This window comes from Vicia villosa, linkage group LG6, assembly GCF_029867415.1.
Source record: "Vicia villosa cultivar HV-30 ecotype Madison, WI linkage group LG6, Vvil1.0, whole genome shotgun sequence".
In the NCBI taxonomy this organism is placed as follows: Eukaryota; Viridiplantae; Streptophyta; class Magnoliopsida; order Fabales; family Fabaceae; genus Vicia; species Vicia villosa.
The window spans coordinates 2,124,226-2,140,131 of NC_081185.1; the positions used below are offsets into that span (position 1 = coordinate 2,124,226).

At 35.7% G+C, this 15,906-nt stretch overlaps 2 protein-coding genes across 2 annotated transcripts; both read left to right on the top strand.

The window, feature by feature from the left end:
* The first annotated feature begins 431 nt into the window (after positions 1-431).
* On the top strand, positions 432-4,400 carry LOC131608732 (uncharacterized). The gene is made up of 2 exons (XM_058880260.1): positions 432-844; positions 3,851-4,400. The coding sequence occupies exons 1-2, from the start codon at positions 528-530 to the stop codon at positions 4,278-4,280; spliced, it is 747 nt and encodes a 248-aa protein (XP_058736243.1). The 5' UTR covers positions 432-527; the 3' UTR covers positions 4,281-4,400.
* A 3,916-nt stretch (positions 4,401-8,316) lies between these two features.
* LOC131608733 (uncharacterized) lies at positions 8,317-15,352 on the top strand. The gene is made up of 4 exons (XM_058880261.1): positions 8,317-9,666; positions 12,779-13,350; positions 13,464-13,683; positions 13,874-15,352. The coding sequence occupies exons 1-4, from the start codon at positions 8,425-8,427 to the stop codon at positions 15,224-15,226; spliced, it is 3,387 nt and encodes a 1,128-aa protein (XP_058736244.1). The 5' UTR covers positions 8,317-8,424; the 3' UTR covers positions 15,227-15,352.
* The last annotated feature ends 554 nt before the right edge of the window (positions 15,353-15,906 follow it).

Here is a 15,906-nt window from a genome sequence, read left to right on the forward strand (position 1 = left end):
AATGTTCTTACTAAATATTAATTATAATTATAAAAAATATTTTAATAAGGATTTAATAATGAAATAAGAATATTTTAGGTAAAAATCTCTTTTTATGGAATTTTTAAATACCAAGCATAATAGTAAATAATTCGCTATAATGAACTTTATTTGGAAATTTTAAATCTTGAACGTTAATTTAATCTGACGTTTGATATGAATAGTTCTCGTTTCTCACAATAGATATCAGTTCTCACCAGATACGCTCCCTATATATATATATATATATATATATATATATATATATATATATATATATATATATATATATATATATATATATATATATATATATATATATATATATATATATATATATATATTAGATCATAAAACCGACAACACGACGCTGCTACCGCTCGCATTAATTTAATCAACTAATAATATTTAAAAAACTCAATAGTATTGAAAGCGAAAGTCTTACATTTTAATGTCAGTGGTGTCGTTGTTATAGTTACAGTTTCGTATAAAAAGAATAAATAATATCAATGGCGCGGTGGTGGTGGAAAACGGCGGCGATAGTCGCAATCGCCGCCTTATTATTAAGATCATACGGCGGCGAACTCATCGGAGTTGGTTGGGACAAAGAATCATTGCTGAAATGGATGAGTGATTTATCTGACAAATTAGGGATTTGGGCGATTCCTCTTTACATCTCCGTTCACACAATCTCCATCGCTCTTTGTTTACCTTCCGCCATTTTTCTCGAAACCGGTGCTTCTCTTCTCTTCGGATTCTTAACGTCTGTTGTTTGTGTTTTCTCTGCGAAGATCCTTGCGGCTTCTCTTTCGTTCTCGATTGGCAGGTAATGGATTTTTTTTTCAGATCTAATGATAGTTTAATGGTTTTGTTTGTTAGAGATGGTTTGAGATTTGTTAGGATTAGTTTGATTAGTTATGAGTTTTTTGTGATTAGTTGTTGTTGAACTGAATCTGTTGTGTTTGTTTATGTTTTTGAACTCTTGCGGTGATGTGAATTTGATGAGGAGAAAAAAAAGGAGTAATTAGGGTGAATTAGTTTTAGAGTTAGTGCATGTTTGGTTATGCAGCGTGAAAAATTGATTTTGAATGACTTAATTTTGTAGTCTATATTTGAATTTACCTTTGAGGCATCCAGAATTGATTGTGGATGCCTAGAATTGATTTTGACGTGTTTGGTTGATCTCGAGCAGAATTGATTATGTTTTAAAGAATTGATTCTACTTGAAGCTAGGATTTGTAGCTTTTGATCAAACGTGATTTTTACACTGTAATTTATTGTTCAACTCACTTTTGCAAGAATTTCTCCAAACATAACCCACTTTATATTTAAGTCACTTTTATCCAGAATCAATTTTACATAATCAACTCCCTAAAAATCATTTATGTAAAATGGATTATGTAATTGATTTTGAATGACTGATTTTTTAGTGTAAAATGATTTATGTTTGAATATTTATGTATTAAGTGAGTCGAACAACAAGTTCATTGTAAAAACCATGTTTAGACTCAGAAACTACAAGTCTTAGCTACAAGGTAGAATCAATTTAGCGTGTGTGTTTAGTTCTGCAGTGGAAAAAATGGATTCTGAGTGAATTGAGTCCGTAAATTTGGCTAAAAGTGAGTTGAAGGTAAAGTGATTTATGTTTAGAAAAATTCTTGCAAAAGTGAGTTGAACGGTAAATTTCAGTGTAAAATTCATGTTTAGACTTAAAAGCTACAAATTCTAGCTTCAAGTAGAGTTAATTCTAGAAAACAGAAATAATTCTAATCGAGAGCAAACAAACAAGTCAAAATCAATTTTATACATCCAAAATCAATTTTAAATAACCATGAAACCAAACATACACTTAATTTGAGAACAAACAAACATGTCAAAATCAATTCTAAATAACCATGAAATCAAACATACACTTAATTTGAGAACAAACATGTCAAAATCAAATTTTACATCTCCAGAATCAATTAGGACTGCTCTTAACATGGAACCAAACATCAATAGTCCAATGAGAATCTCTTATTTTGTAGTTATTTTTTAAATTGGTGTTATGAAGTGAGATTTTGATATGACGATTTCTAATTGGATGTTGGGTTAAACTAATTTATGGTGAGATTGTATATTATTCATTAAACTCTTTGATGATACCTAGAGTTTTGGTTGTCAATTTGTCTTATTTAAACCAACAATTAAGTGATTAAGTTGTTATAGGTAGTTAGGAATTTTATTGATAACTAATAAGCTCATAAGTTTAATAAACTGTTTGTGTTTGGATGTGTTCTCATTGTTTATTTGTATACCTAAAAAAGTAGAATTTGAGATTGATGAGAAGTCAAATTGTATTAGGAGAACAAAACCTGAAAACCGGCTCTAAAGTAAACTGATAAATAAAGAGCAAGGACACACCCGATTGGTTACGAAGTTTGGCCAACTGTGCTTACGAATTTGACAATAGTTTCATTATCAACAATATGTGTCATACTCAATAGATAGGGCAATGAGGAGTAAGCTCTACTCTACATAAGCTCTGTCCATAACCTAAATTAAAATAAACTGAAACGGGAAAAACCTATATGTAAGTTTTTCCAAAACTATAGTGTCTATGTCATTAAGTAAGCCTAAATAAGCTCTTTTGTACATCAACTTATAGGCTGTTGGAAGTAATGGTCTTGCTATTGGAATTAAAATTGAAGGCTATGTTTATATGATATCAGGGTTTTTAATATGTTACTGTAGTTTTCTACTTTACGATTTATTTGTTTTAAATTTTCAAAGTTATTCACCTCAGTTTTTGAAATCAAATGATTGGTTAAAACAATTTTGAGATGAAAGCTTACAGAAGCAGCGGGAATAAGAAATTCTCTTTTGTTGTGAGTCGCCAATCTTGTTTATCACGATTATTCAAATAGACAGAATTGGAATTTTGATTTCCTAATATTGTGTTTAATAAAGGACTGCTGGAACATTAGGATCTTACTATATTTGTTTTTTTTGTTGATGGTACACTTTGGGCCTTTTTTGAAGCATCTTTTGTGAAAATATTCTATGGTATTGTAGGGTAATGGTGTGCTAATGCTTAAACTATATTCTTGTTTTTGGTCTTTGTGGTTACTTTTTCGCTTTGCATTTCAATAAAACTTTTTCTCTTACACAAGTCAAATAATGAGAGGAATTTGTAAACTTTTGCTCCATCATGTAAAAGAATAATTTGTGCTTTTCTTGCACGTGGTTAATTTCGTAAATAAGCATATTTGATTTAGAATTTTTTTTATCAAATATCTAATGTTGACTGTTGTGTTTAGTTCAATGTTGTTTTTTTGTAATTATATTCAATTTGCCTTACAATTTTGTTGGAAATTTCGATTAATTGGTTGAAATTCATGTGTCAAAAACCAAAGCCCCTATTGCTGATATTAGATGAACACATCTTTGTGGACACGTATTGGTGTCGATTATGTAGTACCATTATGTAGTACCAGCACTTCATATTAAAGACATGTCCGGTGTCTGACTCATGTTGGTGTCGATGTGTGGTATCCAATTCATATTGGTGTCGATGTGTGGTGTCCGACTCGTATTGGTGTAGATGCCGCGTTTGTGTCACTTTCTTATAAGCAAAAACTTAGTGTCGTCCATATGTTAATGATGTATTCTTCATTCAATGTTCTATAAGTAATTAGTCCTCTTAAATAATTATCGATGTTGACGTATCAATTTGGTGTTTGGCGTTTATGACAGATTCAATCCTTTTCAAGTAACAACTAACAAGGACACTCATATGTTAATAATGTTCTTTCCATTAGATGTTCTGAATTTGTCATTTTGGTTTCTTCAGGTTAATATTCAGGAATTCAACTTCAGCAATGGACTGGGCTCAAAGAAACAAATACTTCAAAATCCTCTCAAACGGAGTTGCGCGAGACGGTTGGAAGTTTGTTCTTCTTGCCCGATTCTCACCCGTGCCATCCTATATTATTAACTATACCTTAGCTGCAACCGAAGTTAGATTCTTTTTGGATTTTCTTCTCCCTACCGTTGTCGGATGCCTCCCCATGATCTTGCAGAATACTTCTATCGGAAGCCTCGCCGGTGCAGCTGTTGCAACCGCATCCGGCTCTAAGAAATCTCAATTTTGGTCTTACTTTTTCCCCATAGTTGGTATTTTATCTAGTGTACTTATATCTCTGAGAATTAAGAAGTATTCATCTCAAATTTCAGTAACCGAAATCTCATCCGACAAAGATAACACCGCAGAATCAAAATAGTAAAACTGCATTTTTAAGATAAAATGTTAGAATACTAATTGTATGAACGAAACAATAGCGAAGAGACAATTTTGGTATGATTGTCAAATTTATCTTGCTAGCATTAACATTGATATGACTCATTAATGTTTCATTTTATGTCTTGATTTTCATTTAATATGGTAGTTGAACTTCATTTAGGTTATGTGAACTTTGTGATTTTTCTCTTGTGGCCTTTCTTTTCATAGAGTAATAGGTGGTCCTAAGCAAAAACTGCACTTGAATGAATCTAGGGTGTTTGACTATTCTTGGTGGTTGGTGTAGGGCACCAATCTTTTACAACTAAAGTCTAAAACTCAGATTTAAGATCTAGCAGTAGAATACACAGCAATTTATCATTGGGGGAAGGAAACTGTCATCATGATGCAGTTTAGCATTATGAAAAGTTTTGTAAGAAAAAAAGTATTTGAATACAGTGCATCCAACATGGAGTAGATTTTTTGTTGTACACTGGCACACTGTGAAGCAAATAAATGTCTGTACAACTACAGCTGTAAATAATTGGCAACACGTTTGGCTTTGGCTTTATTAAGTGTGAAGGAATGGTACACTGCAATACGTACAAAAGAAGGAAAAAAGTGTATTTTAGTTATTTATCCTAGTGGGGAAAAAAGAGAGCTATATCCATTACTATTGAGAAAAAGTGTAGATGAATTTGAGTTATAGTTTAATAATCCACCGGCATACTGGTTAGTTGTTGTTTTGGTGGTGGAATGCGTGTGAATTGCAACAAAGAAGCATTGAGTATGTGGAATGGAACACACAATCTAAGATATAGATGGCGTGTTACTAGTTAGCCGTTACTACTAGGAGTTAGCCGTTACTACTAGGAGTAAAAACAATAAAGAACACAAGAGAATTTGTAACCCAATTCGGTGCAACCACATATAGGTCTGGAGGGCTTCCAACCCAAGAAAGGAAATCTACTATTCAATAAAATTAGTACAAAGTGTCTTAGATGGATAATCCCTTTGTTCATTGCCAATCTTCTCAATTTTACCCTAGTATCTTTCTATTTAAGACTTCCCCTAAATATGAGAGCCCGTTTTACTTTATCTTAATCACTAACCCTAATGATCATCATTAAAAATAAGAATGATGAATGTTGAATTACAACTCAACTAAACAAACCAACAACCATGCCTTGTGATAAGAATATAGGCGTTAGCGTGATGTACAAGCAACACAACAAAAAAGGACTCAAAACTATAAACCCTAACACAAAGATCTTCAACTAATCTAGTGGTTTTCAAGGTTAGAAGGAATCTCTTTAAACAATAATCCATAGTTGGGCATTTGAATTACAATCACCAAATATGGAGGAGATTTGATTAAGATTTGTTTTTTCAAAAAAATTTGACTAAGAGTTTTAATTTGATATGAATTCAAATTTAGATCTCCATAATTTAAATTTGATCTTATTAAACTATCAAACAAATCTAACTAACCGGATGTCGAAAAGATAGCAACAAATCTGATTGAGTTATAATTAGAAACTACACTTATAATAACATCCAACATGACCTGTTGACAAGGGAAAGATGTTGCACACATGCTAGAACATATGGTTCTAGATGTGTCGTTTCTTCACCAAAACATCTTGTACATGTTGCTTTGCAGAATGCAACTAATTCAAAAGGAACAACACAAAGAAAATAATACGAAGAAGAGCATGTATGTTTCAAAGTCTCAAAAGAAGACGAAGAAAATAATAAAAATCTGTAAAAATAATGATAAATTAGAAAAATGCGTCAATTTTAAAGAGTATATTCAACTTCTAGAAAATAGTTATACAATTCTTGCTGAAGAAATAACTAGTATTAGAAGTGAATCTTTAAAATCAGATAAATGTGAAACATGAGAATATTTAAAAAATGAAGAAGCCAATTTACATGAAACCCTAGTTTTTTTTACTAAGGGTAAATATAAGTTAGATTTAATCTTGTCTAATCAAAGAGATTCGTATAATCAAAATGACTTAGGTTATAAATGTAAGATGGTGAAAGGGAAATAACTCTATACCTCTGATAAACATTAATGCACCAGGACCCAAAAGAATTTTGGTGCCAAAGAGGAAAAATTAGGTTATAAATGTAGAAATACTTTGGAGCTTTGAATGAATTAAATGCAAGTTGTGTAGAGCATATGTACACTATAAGTATAGAAGTAAAAGATGATATTTGGCGGTGTTTGATAATCCAAATAATGTTTGATCAACTTGGTGCCTAATGGCGTTGATGGTGTTTTTCAATAGATTTGATGATACCAATGATCATGAAACCTTTTGGGAGTTTAAGGTAAATGATATTTGGTGATCATGTCACTCTTGAGTATTTTTTATATAACTCTTGTATCAAACGATTCGTAGAGGATTTTTCGTTCCCTCTTATAAGGGATTTTCTCTAGATATCTTGATATTTTTGAGTGCTTTCTAGCAAGAGGGGCAATATCGAGAGAAATAGGGTGTCAAGAGCAAATGCCAAAGCCCAACAGGCATTCAAGGCCTAAAAGTCCAAGGAAGCAAAAAGGGCTATATAATTGATTACCATAGAGGTCTAATTAATGAGGAACATTTTAAAATTCAAATTTAGTCCCTATAATTTATCAAACCTAATGGCATAATCGATTATGATATGATTAAACATGCGCCTCCATCAATCAATCATCAGAATTTATGACTTTAACCGCCTTAATTGATTATAAGGGGTAATATTCAACTAACAACGACCTATAAAAGGTAAACCATTACTCTCTATCTCCATCTCATCTTACATTCTTTTCTTTTCCTTCTTTCTCTCATAATGCATTTTAATGCAGTGAGATGAGATTCTTTCGGGTTAGCTTGAAAATAAGCACAAAGACATAAAACAAATATGATATCAAGACGAGATGCAGTAAGACAATGAAGAGAGTCAATCATACCTTGACTTTCTTTTTTCACCTGGTTTTCCTGCCTCATCTTTGTCCAAGTTACAAGTGGGAAAAAAAATAAAGGAGTACCTCTACCAAGGGTCCAGAGAGACCTTTCCTCAGATTCTGGGACATCGATATGGTTTAGGGAAACCCTGACGAGATCTTTCCTTTGATCATAACCATAATAATCTCCAACTTTGACGTCTTCAATATATTGATTGACGGTGGAAGCTCTTGCGACATTTTGTACTTGAATCTCTTATATAATATGGGATTGAAGAAATAGAAAATGTCCAATTTACAGGGCTTCCACGACACCGTAACCCGGTCGTAACATTATATATAACTGATGGTCACCGTCATGGAAGGAAGAGATACGAGGTCGATTATCAATTCTCGGTCATTCCTTGTAGAAGCAATTACATTTTCATCTTAGGACGACCCTTTGTAGCATATTTAGACGTGGTGGTGTAACACATGAGGCCGATGAGGGCGGGGAGTTATTGTCCGTGCATGAGGCATGACAATAAGCAGCTCTTGGCAGCTTTTTGGTAAAAACCGAGTTTACATCGGAATGACAGGGATTCTGAGGCTACGTAGGATGAGACTGCATGATTGAAGGAAAACTTATAAGGATTGATTGATACTGCCTATACCACTAAGATGCGGGGTCAACCGGTAATTCAGAAAGTAGCTTGAGGCATTACAAATTGGTATCAGAGCCAGATCTTTCCTAGTATGATGTGGTCCGGAGATGAACCAAGCAGAAATTGATGGACATGTGATACCCTAGGCCGACAAGGGCAGAGAGGTTGTCGGTACACGAGGCGTGACAATGAACAGCTCCTATCAACTTTTAGGTAAACTTGAAAATAAATTTCAATTTCTTTTTTAAGAGAAGAAGAATAATAGCAACAATTATTAAGAGTGTCTGATATGATTTTAGGGTGGCATTTTGAATTCTTCCAGTATGAGGTGGCTGGACAAAACTTCATCTTCATTCCATAAAAGCCCACCAAGCCCACCAAGCCCACAATTCTACAACTAACCCAACCCAAATCCAACAAACACCGAAACGACAATCACCCCCACCGTTTCAGTTACGAATTATCAGCTTCTTCTCTACTACGGGTTTCTCTTCTCTCTTCAGAGTGTCCCAACGAGCTCCGTCTGAGTCAACACAGACCCCAAAATGCTTCAACCCCGTTCACTCCGTCCCTACATTTCAATCTCTTCACCTCCCTCCTCAAACCCTAACCCTAACTCTAGAGAATCCATTTCTCGATTCACCACCAACAATGATTTCCCTTCATCCCCATCACCATCTTCCTCCTCTTTCTCATCTTCATCTTCATCCTCCAGATCTCTCAAAAACCCTACCACCTTCTCCCACAACCACCTCATCGCAATCTCCCTCATCCCCTCCGCCTTCTTCCTCCTCGACCTCGGCGGCTCCACCGTCGCCGCCACTCTCATCGTCGGCCTCATGATCTCCTACATCATCGACTCCCTCAATTTCAAACCCGCCTCCTTCTTCTCCGTCTGGATTTCACTCATCTTCGCTCAATTCTCATTCTTCTTCACCGCATCACCTTCTCTCTACTCCACTTTCAATTCCTCCGTAACCCTAACCATCCTCGCTTCCTTCCTCTGCGGTCACACCACATTCCTCATCGGAATCTGGTCTTCTCTTCAATTCAAATTCCTCCTCCTCGAAAACCCTACCGTCGTCGCCGCGCTCGAACGTCTCCTCTTCGCCTGCCTCCCGATCACCGCCTCCTCGCTATTCACATGGGCGGCTGTTTCCGCCGTCGGAATTAACAACTCCGCTTATTACCTCATGGCGTTTAATTGTTTCTTCTACTGGCTTTACTCTGTTCCGAGGCTTTCATCGTTTAAGGTCAATCATCATGCTAGGTTTCACGGCGGTGAAGCTCCGAAAGATAGTTTCATACTTGGTCCTCTGGAGAGTTGCATTCACACTCTCTATTTGCTTTTTGTTCCGCTTTGTTTTCATCTTGCTACGCATTACTCGGTTGTTTTGTCTTCGTACGCTTCGTTCTGTGACCTTGTTTTGCTTTTCTTTATTCCGTTTTTGTTTCAGCTTTATGCTTCTACTAGAGGTGCTCTCTGGTGGGTTTCTGATAATGCTGCTCATTTGCATAGTATAAGGCTAGTGAATGGTTTTGTTGCTTTGGTTTTTGTTGTGATTGCATTGGAGGTTAGGGTTGTTTTTCATTCGTTTGGGAGGTATATTCAGGTTCCGCCGCCGTTGAATTATGTTCTGGTTACTATTACTATGCTTGGTGGGGCGGCTGCTGGTGGGGCTTATTCTATGGGTATGGTTTCTGATGCGCTGAGCTCCGTTGCTTTCACTACTTCTGCCATTGTTGTCAGTGCTGCTGGAGCTGTTGTTGTTGGATACCCTGTACTGGTGAGTAGGTTTTGACTTACTTTTGAGATTTCTTGCTTCAATGGAATTCAAATTTGTTTATTTGTGGTAGAGCTATTTGATTCTATATATGATTCTATATTTGAATTATAGTTAGCCTTAATTATTGGGTTAGAAAGAGATTCTTTAAGGTAGGAATACTGATGAAATGGTCATGGATGAATCCTGTAAAATATTAAAAAAATGTGTTGGAAAGAAGGAGTAATTCAGTCAGTTTTCTCGTCCTTCCTTGATGTGCCTGTAAGAAACTGTGAGCGATGAGTTGAAACTGATAATGTATACACGCTAGGTAGTCAAGTAGATCTTAGTATGATAGTTAAAACTTTGACAGATATATTTAAGGCTGAGCTTTGTGGTGCATGGTAGTAAAACGGTAGTAAGCAATTGAAATATGATGTTTGTTTGTGACTTGCAATGTGCTTAGTATTTATAAACACGAGTAGTTGGGAACAGTTGTGTTTCTTGTGAGTCACACGGTAGCACATGATGAAGCTACCATGAGTGAACATATCCAACGAGCTGCAAGCTTATAAAAGAGTGTGGCTGAATTCAATAATAGGTACCTGTCAGTGTTCCGATCTTCTTTAAACCCATCTTGCCAGAAATTACTCACACACTTAGTTAAACAATGACATCTTGTATTCTCTCAGTCTAAATTAGCCTGCTTCAGATGAGTAAAACCACAGTTTTGCAACTTGAAAGTGTAGTGCTATGTCACTTAATTGTAGTTCTTGAAAGGACTTTTTTATTTATTCAAAAACGCCGCTGTCAATCAATTGAGGCTCTATGCTAAAGTTCATTACTTTCTGCTTCATGTTATGTGCCTGATTAGATTTTTTATGTGTTGTAATATGTGGCATCTTTCTCTGTTAGGGACTACAATGACCAAAACACCTCGAGTCACATGACTCTTCTCCAACCTCTGGCACATTCAACCATCTTCACCAGTTCCTTTGATAAGCACTCTCCTTTTTTCAGATCCCTTCAATCTTCTAATGTGTTGGGCAGCTAGAAAAGCAAGGGCTTATAAAACATAACTTAGAGCTATGTATTGAATGGTTCAATTGTTGATGGTGTCTTTGCTTAAATTGTTTTTTAGCTTCCGCTCAAGAATTGATAGTGCTGTAAAACTTCCCCATTCACCATAATGGCTCTATTTATTACTTTGATATATAGAATTTTTTTAGCTTCACTTCAGAATTTTGTTGGTGTAGGATAGGGGGCTTCAGAATTTTTAGCAAGCTAAGCCTTTTAGCTTTATGGTCTTAAAACTTTTTTTAAGGTGAATTATTAGGGGTATGTAAGGTTATCGAAAATGTAAAGATGATGCAAGTAAAAAGCTTACAAATATGGAAGGTGAAAGAAGGGGTCCAGAATTGTAGGGTGGTCTTAGAAATCAATATTGAGAAAGAAACAAAGAGAGAAAGAGAAATGGATAGTCTCATGCATGAAGTCCATGTCTTCAAAGTATTAAAGGGAGATAGAAGAGAACACACCCTACCTGAGTGAGTGGAACCTCTTTTGATTTGGAAAAGTGGAGGATAGTTGCATTGATGAAGGTGGTATTTGTTAGAGGTTGAAAAAGAGGGACATGACTGAGGTTATTTAGGTTATTTTAATCCATAACAGAGACAAATGCCACATATTATTCTTGCATAGATGCAACCGAGTATTTAATGTGTCAGGTGAGCAGGTCTGTTAATGTTAAGTAACTGGACTTTATTTATTAAATTTCCCTTCTTTCAAAGACTAGAACTATAATGTCCCCATACTCGAAGAGGTCAAAATGCTGGTTTATTCTTCTTTGAATCTTTTCCTTTTGAACCCTATTGCTTTGACGGTGTGACATTGTCTATGCAACCTCGTTTGTGCTGTCGTCTGGACTACACATCTTGAGTGTTACATCATTTGTGGTTGTGGAGCTTAAACTAAGCTGTTTCTGGTGGCCCATGGGGTTTACGTCTTTCCATGTTTCTGGTTTGTGCAGGATTCTCTCGGCCTTTGTGAGAGCTTGGACTGATTCCAGCTGTGATACTCGTTTGATGTTGTTTATCATTAGCTGTTTTTTGGTTGTTGGTTCTTCATGTTGGGTGTCAGGAAAATGTCATCTATTGTTCCTGGTACTTCTATTGCTCCTAGTGGTTACGTGTACGTGCTAGGCTAGTGCTAGTGCTCCTCTTGTTATGGAAGTAACTATATATATTTAAATACTTTTTATGATCATGATTTTATTGGAATTAAGCCTTATTCGTTTTTTACAACATGAATATTTATGATAGATTCTTAAATAGACATAACCGCTAATATCTTCTATCTAGTGTTAAGATCTCATAATTTTACATTTCTACTTCTTTTGTCTGACTCAAGGTAGGAATTACTATTTTGTCGACTTTGTTGTATAGAATAATCAGAAACTCAAAACAAGATTTGCAGGTTTCTTAGGATTTTAGATGGTGGTTTAAATGAAATTGATTGGATTGGAGTATAATTACAAATTTTCAATTCCATCGTTTGTATATTTGTATGATAAAAATGGAAAGAGACTGGTTTCATCCTATACCTCCAAAATTGTAATTTGTAACAGGGGAAATGAAGGGTCTTTGGTTTGGGAATGGAACAAAATGCATCCAATAATGTTCATTTCTATTCTGTCCTATTTCATACAATGCAGGCAATGTGATTTAGTTTCATACTGTCATTCCATTCCACTTTATTCTATCCCATTACCATTAATCTTACCATGGTATATATCTTCTCAATTTGTGCCATATTGCATTTTATCACTACTCAATTGTGCAGTATCTAGTTTTATATCCTCATCAACGCTTTTGTGTCTTGATTTTCTGTCTACCGAGTGATTTCTTTACCCAATATCATTAAACATTCACCCCACTAAATAACCCTAAAAACTAATCAGGACATATCTGTATTGGTTGGCTGACTTCCCGGTGTTTTTCCTGAACTATTTGAATTTTTTCGTTTACTGGCTTCTCTGGTACATGATTACACTACTTATTTTGATGGTTAAATATTTAATTAATTTATCCGTATCATTTACACTATGATTGATCTATTATCTATCTTTGATTTGCAGTTCCTGCCCCTGCCTGCAGCTGCTGGCTTTTATTTGGCTCGATTTTTTGAAAAGAAGAGCTTAACTTCATACTTTGCTTTTGTTGTTCTTGGGAGCTTGATGGTCACATGGTTTGTGCTGCACAACTTCTGGGATTTAAATATTTGGTTGGCTGGCATGTCCCTTAAATCTTTTTGTAAGCTGATTGTTGCAAATGCTGTCCTGGCTATGGCTATTCCTGGTTTAACTCTTCTGCCTTCCAAGATAAACTTTTTGTCTGAGATCAGTCTGATTAGCCATGCATTGCTCTTATGCCACATTGAAAGCCGATTTTTCAGTTACTCCAGCATTTACTATTATGGATTTGAAGATGTGGTGATGTATCCTAGCTATATGGTTGTTATGACAACTTTATTGGGTTTAGCTTTGGTGAGAAGGCTATACGTGGATCATCGAATTGGAGGAAAAGCTGTTTGGATTTTGACTTGCCTCTTTTCTTCAAAGCTTTCCATGTTGTTTATTGCATCAAAGTCTGTTGTATGGGTTTCAGCTGTCCTCTTGTTGGCTGTTTCCCCCCCACTACTTCTTTATAGGTAATTTTTGCGAGTCTCTGGATTTTGTCAGTTTGAGGAGGGGTTTGACCGTAATTATGCCTCTGCACTTTATTGTCAGCCTCATTGTACTTCATTATTGTTGGATTTTGCAGGGATAAGTCAAAAACAGGTTCTAGGATGAAACCATGGCAAGGTTATGCGCATGCCAGCGTAGTTGCCTTATCTGTATGGTTTTGCCGTGAAACAATTTTTGAAGCCCTCCAGTGGTGGAACGGAAGGTCTCCTTCCGATGGTTTAATTTTGGGCTTCTGTACACTGTTGATTGGAGTGGCTTGTATTCCAATTGTTGCTATTCATTTCTCTCATGTTTTGGTATGTTTAATTATCCAATATACTGTTTTGCGATGTTTGGTTTTGGAGTATGGACTGTGGACTACTCATTATCAAATGCAAACCTGTATTCTCACATGCTAGTTAATTAGAAATCAGGGTTGACATCGTGCCTTCCCGATTCATGTAAGCTATTTAAAGACTGACCTTAAGCTTTTTGTTTATCCTGCAGTCTGCAAAGAGGAGTCTGGTGCTTGTAGTTGCAACTGGTCTACTTTTAATTTTGATGCAGCCACCTCTTCCTTTGTCACTGAGTTACCAGTCGGACCTTATCAAAACTGCCCGCCATTCTGCCGATGATATCTCGATTTATGGGTTTATAGCTGGGAAGCCTACCTGGCCATCTTGGCTTATTATTATTGCTATTTTGCTTACTCTAGCATCCATTACATCTATCATACCCATTAAATATATTGTTGAACTAAGGACTGTTTACTCCATTGTTATGGGTCTTGCCCTTGGTATCTACATTGCTGCGGAATATTTTGTCTGGGCAGTAGTTCTGGATGTTCTGATTGTTGTCACTATGGTTTGTGCCTCTGTTTTTGTTATCTTCACTCATATGCCCTCTGCTTCAAGCACAAAGCTTTTACCCTGGGTATTTGCTTTACTTGTAGCTCTCTTTCCAGTTACTTATCTTTTGGAGGGCCAACTAAGAATTAAAAATATTCTCGAAGATAGTGAGATAGGAAATTTGGGCGAAGAGGAGAGGCAGCTTACCACATTGCTTGCTATTGAGGGTGCCAGAACATCTCTTCTTGGTTTATATGCAGCAATTTTCATGCTCATAGCATTGGAAATAAAATATAAACTTGCTTCAATTATGCGGGAAAAGGTCATTGATTCAAGTGGAATTCGACATAGTCATTCTGGTCAAAATGTATCTGCTAGCTCTCTGCCAAGAGCAAGATTCACGCAGCACCGTCGGGCTTCTACTGTTCCTTCTTTTACAATAAAGAAGATGGCTGCTGATGGAGCCTGGATGCCTTCTGTTGGCAACGTCGCCACAATATTATGCTTTGCTATATGCTTGGTCCTGAATGTTTACCTTACTGGTGGCTCAAACCGTTCTATATTTTTCCTGGCTCCTATCCTTCTGCTGCTCAACCAGGACTCAGATTTCATTGCTGGTTTTGGGGACAAACACAGATATTTTCCCGTGACTGTTGTCATCTCAGTCTACTTTGTTTTAACTGCCTTATATAGCATATGGGAAGATGTTTGGCAAGGTAATGCTGGTGGATGGGGTCTTCAAATCGGTGGGCCAGACTGGATTTTTATGGTGAAGAATTTGGCACTCCTTGTTCTTACGTTTCCCAGTCACATCATTTTCACCAGGTACGTATGGAGCCATTCGAAACAGAGTGACTCACCACCATGGATAACTTTGCCCCTTAATCTGCTTCCTATTGCATGTACAGATGTTCTCAAGATTAAGATCTTGGGTATCTTAGGAGTTATATATTCACTGGCCCAGTATATAATTACTAGGCAACAATATATCTCTGGTCTCAAGTACATCTAAAACCACCATGTACTCTGTACTATATGTTGTCAATTTAGGTTATATCCGTGCTTGTGCTGACTAACTTGTTGAGATTTGTATGAGAAATATATTTCGAAATGCATTTTTGTTATTGCTAATAGTCAATTTAATCTATCTTGAAAAATATAAACAAAGTCTTTTTTGATAAATTAGTGTTTTGGTTATTTGTAACTGATGGTTAGTTTGATGCTTAACTAGCAAATTAACAACATCCTATGTTCTGAAAAAAAAAAGAGTAGTTTGTATTAAGATGTTTGTTTATAATTGAAGTGTTGTATTAGTTGATAATAATAGGTATAAAAGTCTAGTCAGTAGGTAATGTCAACATTGTTAGATTGGATTGTCTTAGGTTAAAATCCTAGATTGTCCACATTATGTTTGACTTTAAAAAGTTCAACAAAAAAAATAAAAACATAGGAGAAAATATGTTTGATAACAAATTTTCCCTTTTTGTTCAACATGTATCTGTCACAGCAAGGGAGTTGAGAGAGTTTTGCCTGGCCCTTTGCTATGATTTTGCTTTCTCATCATTACCTTATAAGTTATAACAGTGGGCAAAAGATGACATCAATAAAAATATCCAAACCAAGGAACAGACATATATTGAGAAATAATCAACAAGCCAAAGAAAAATACCTCTCCAAATCATTTCTTATCAA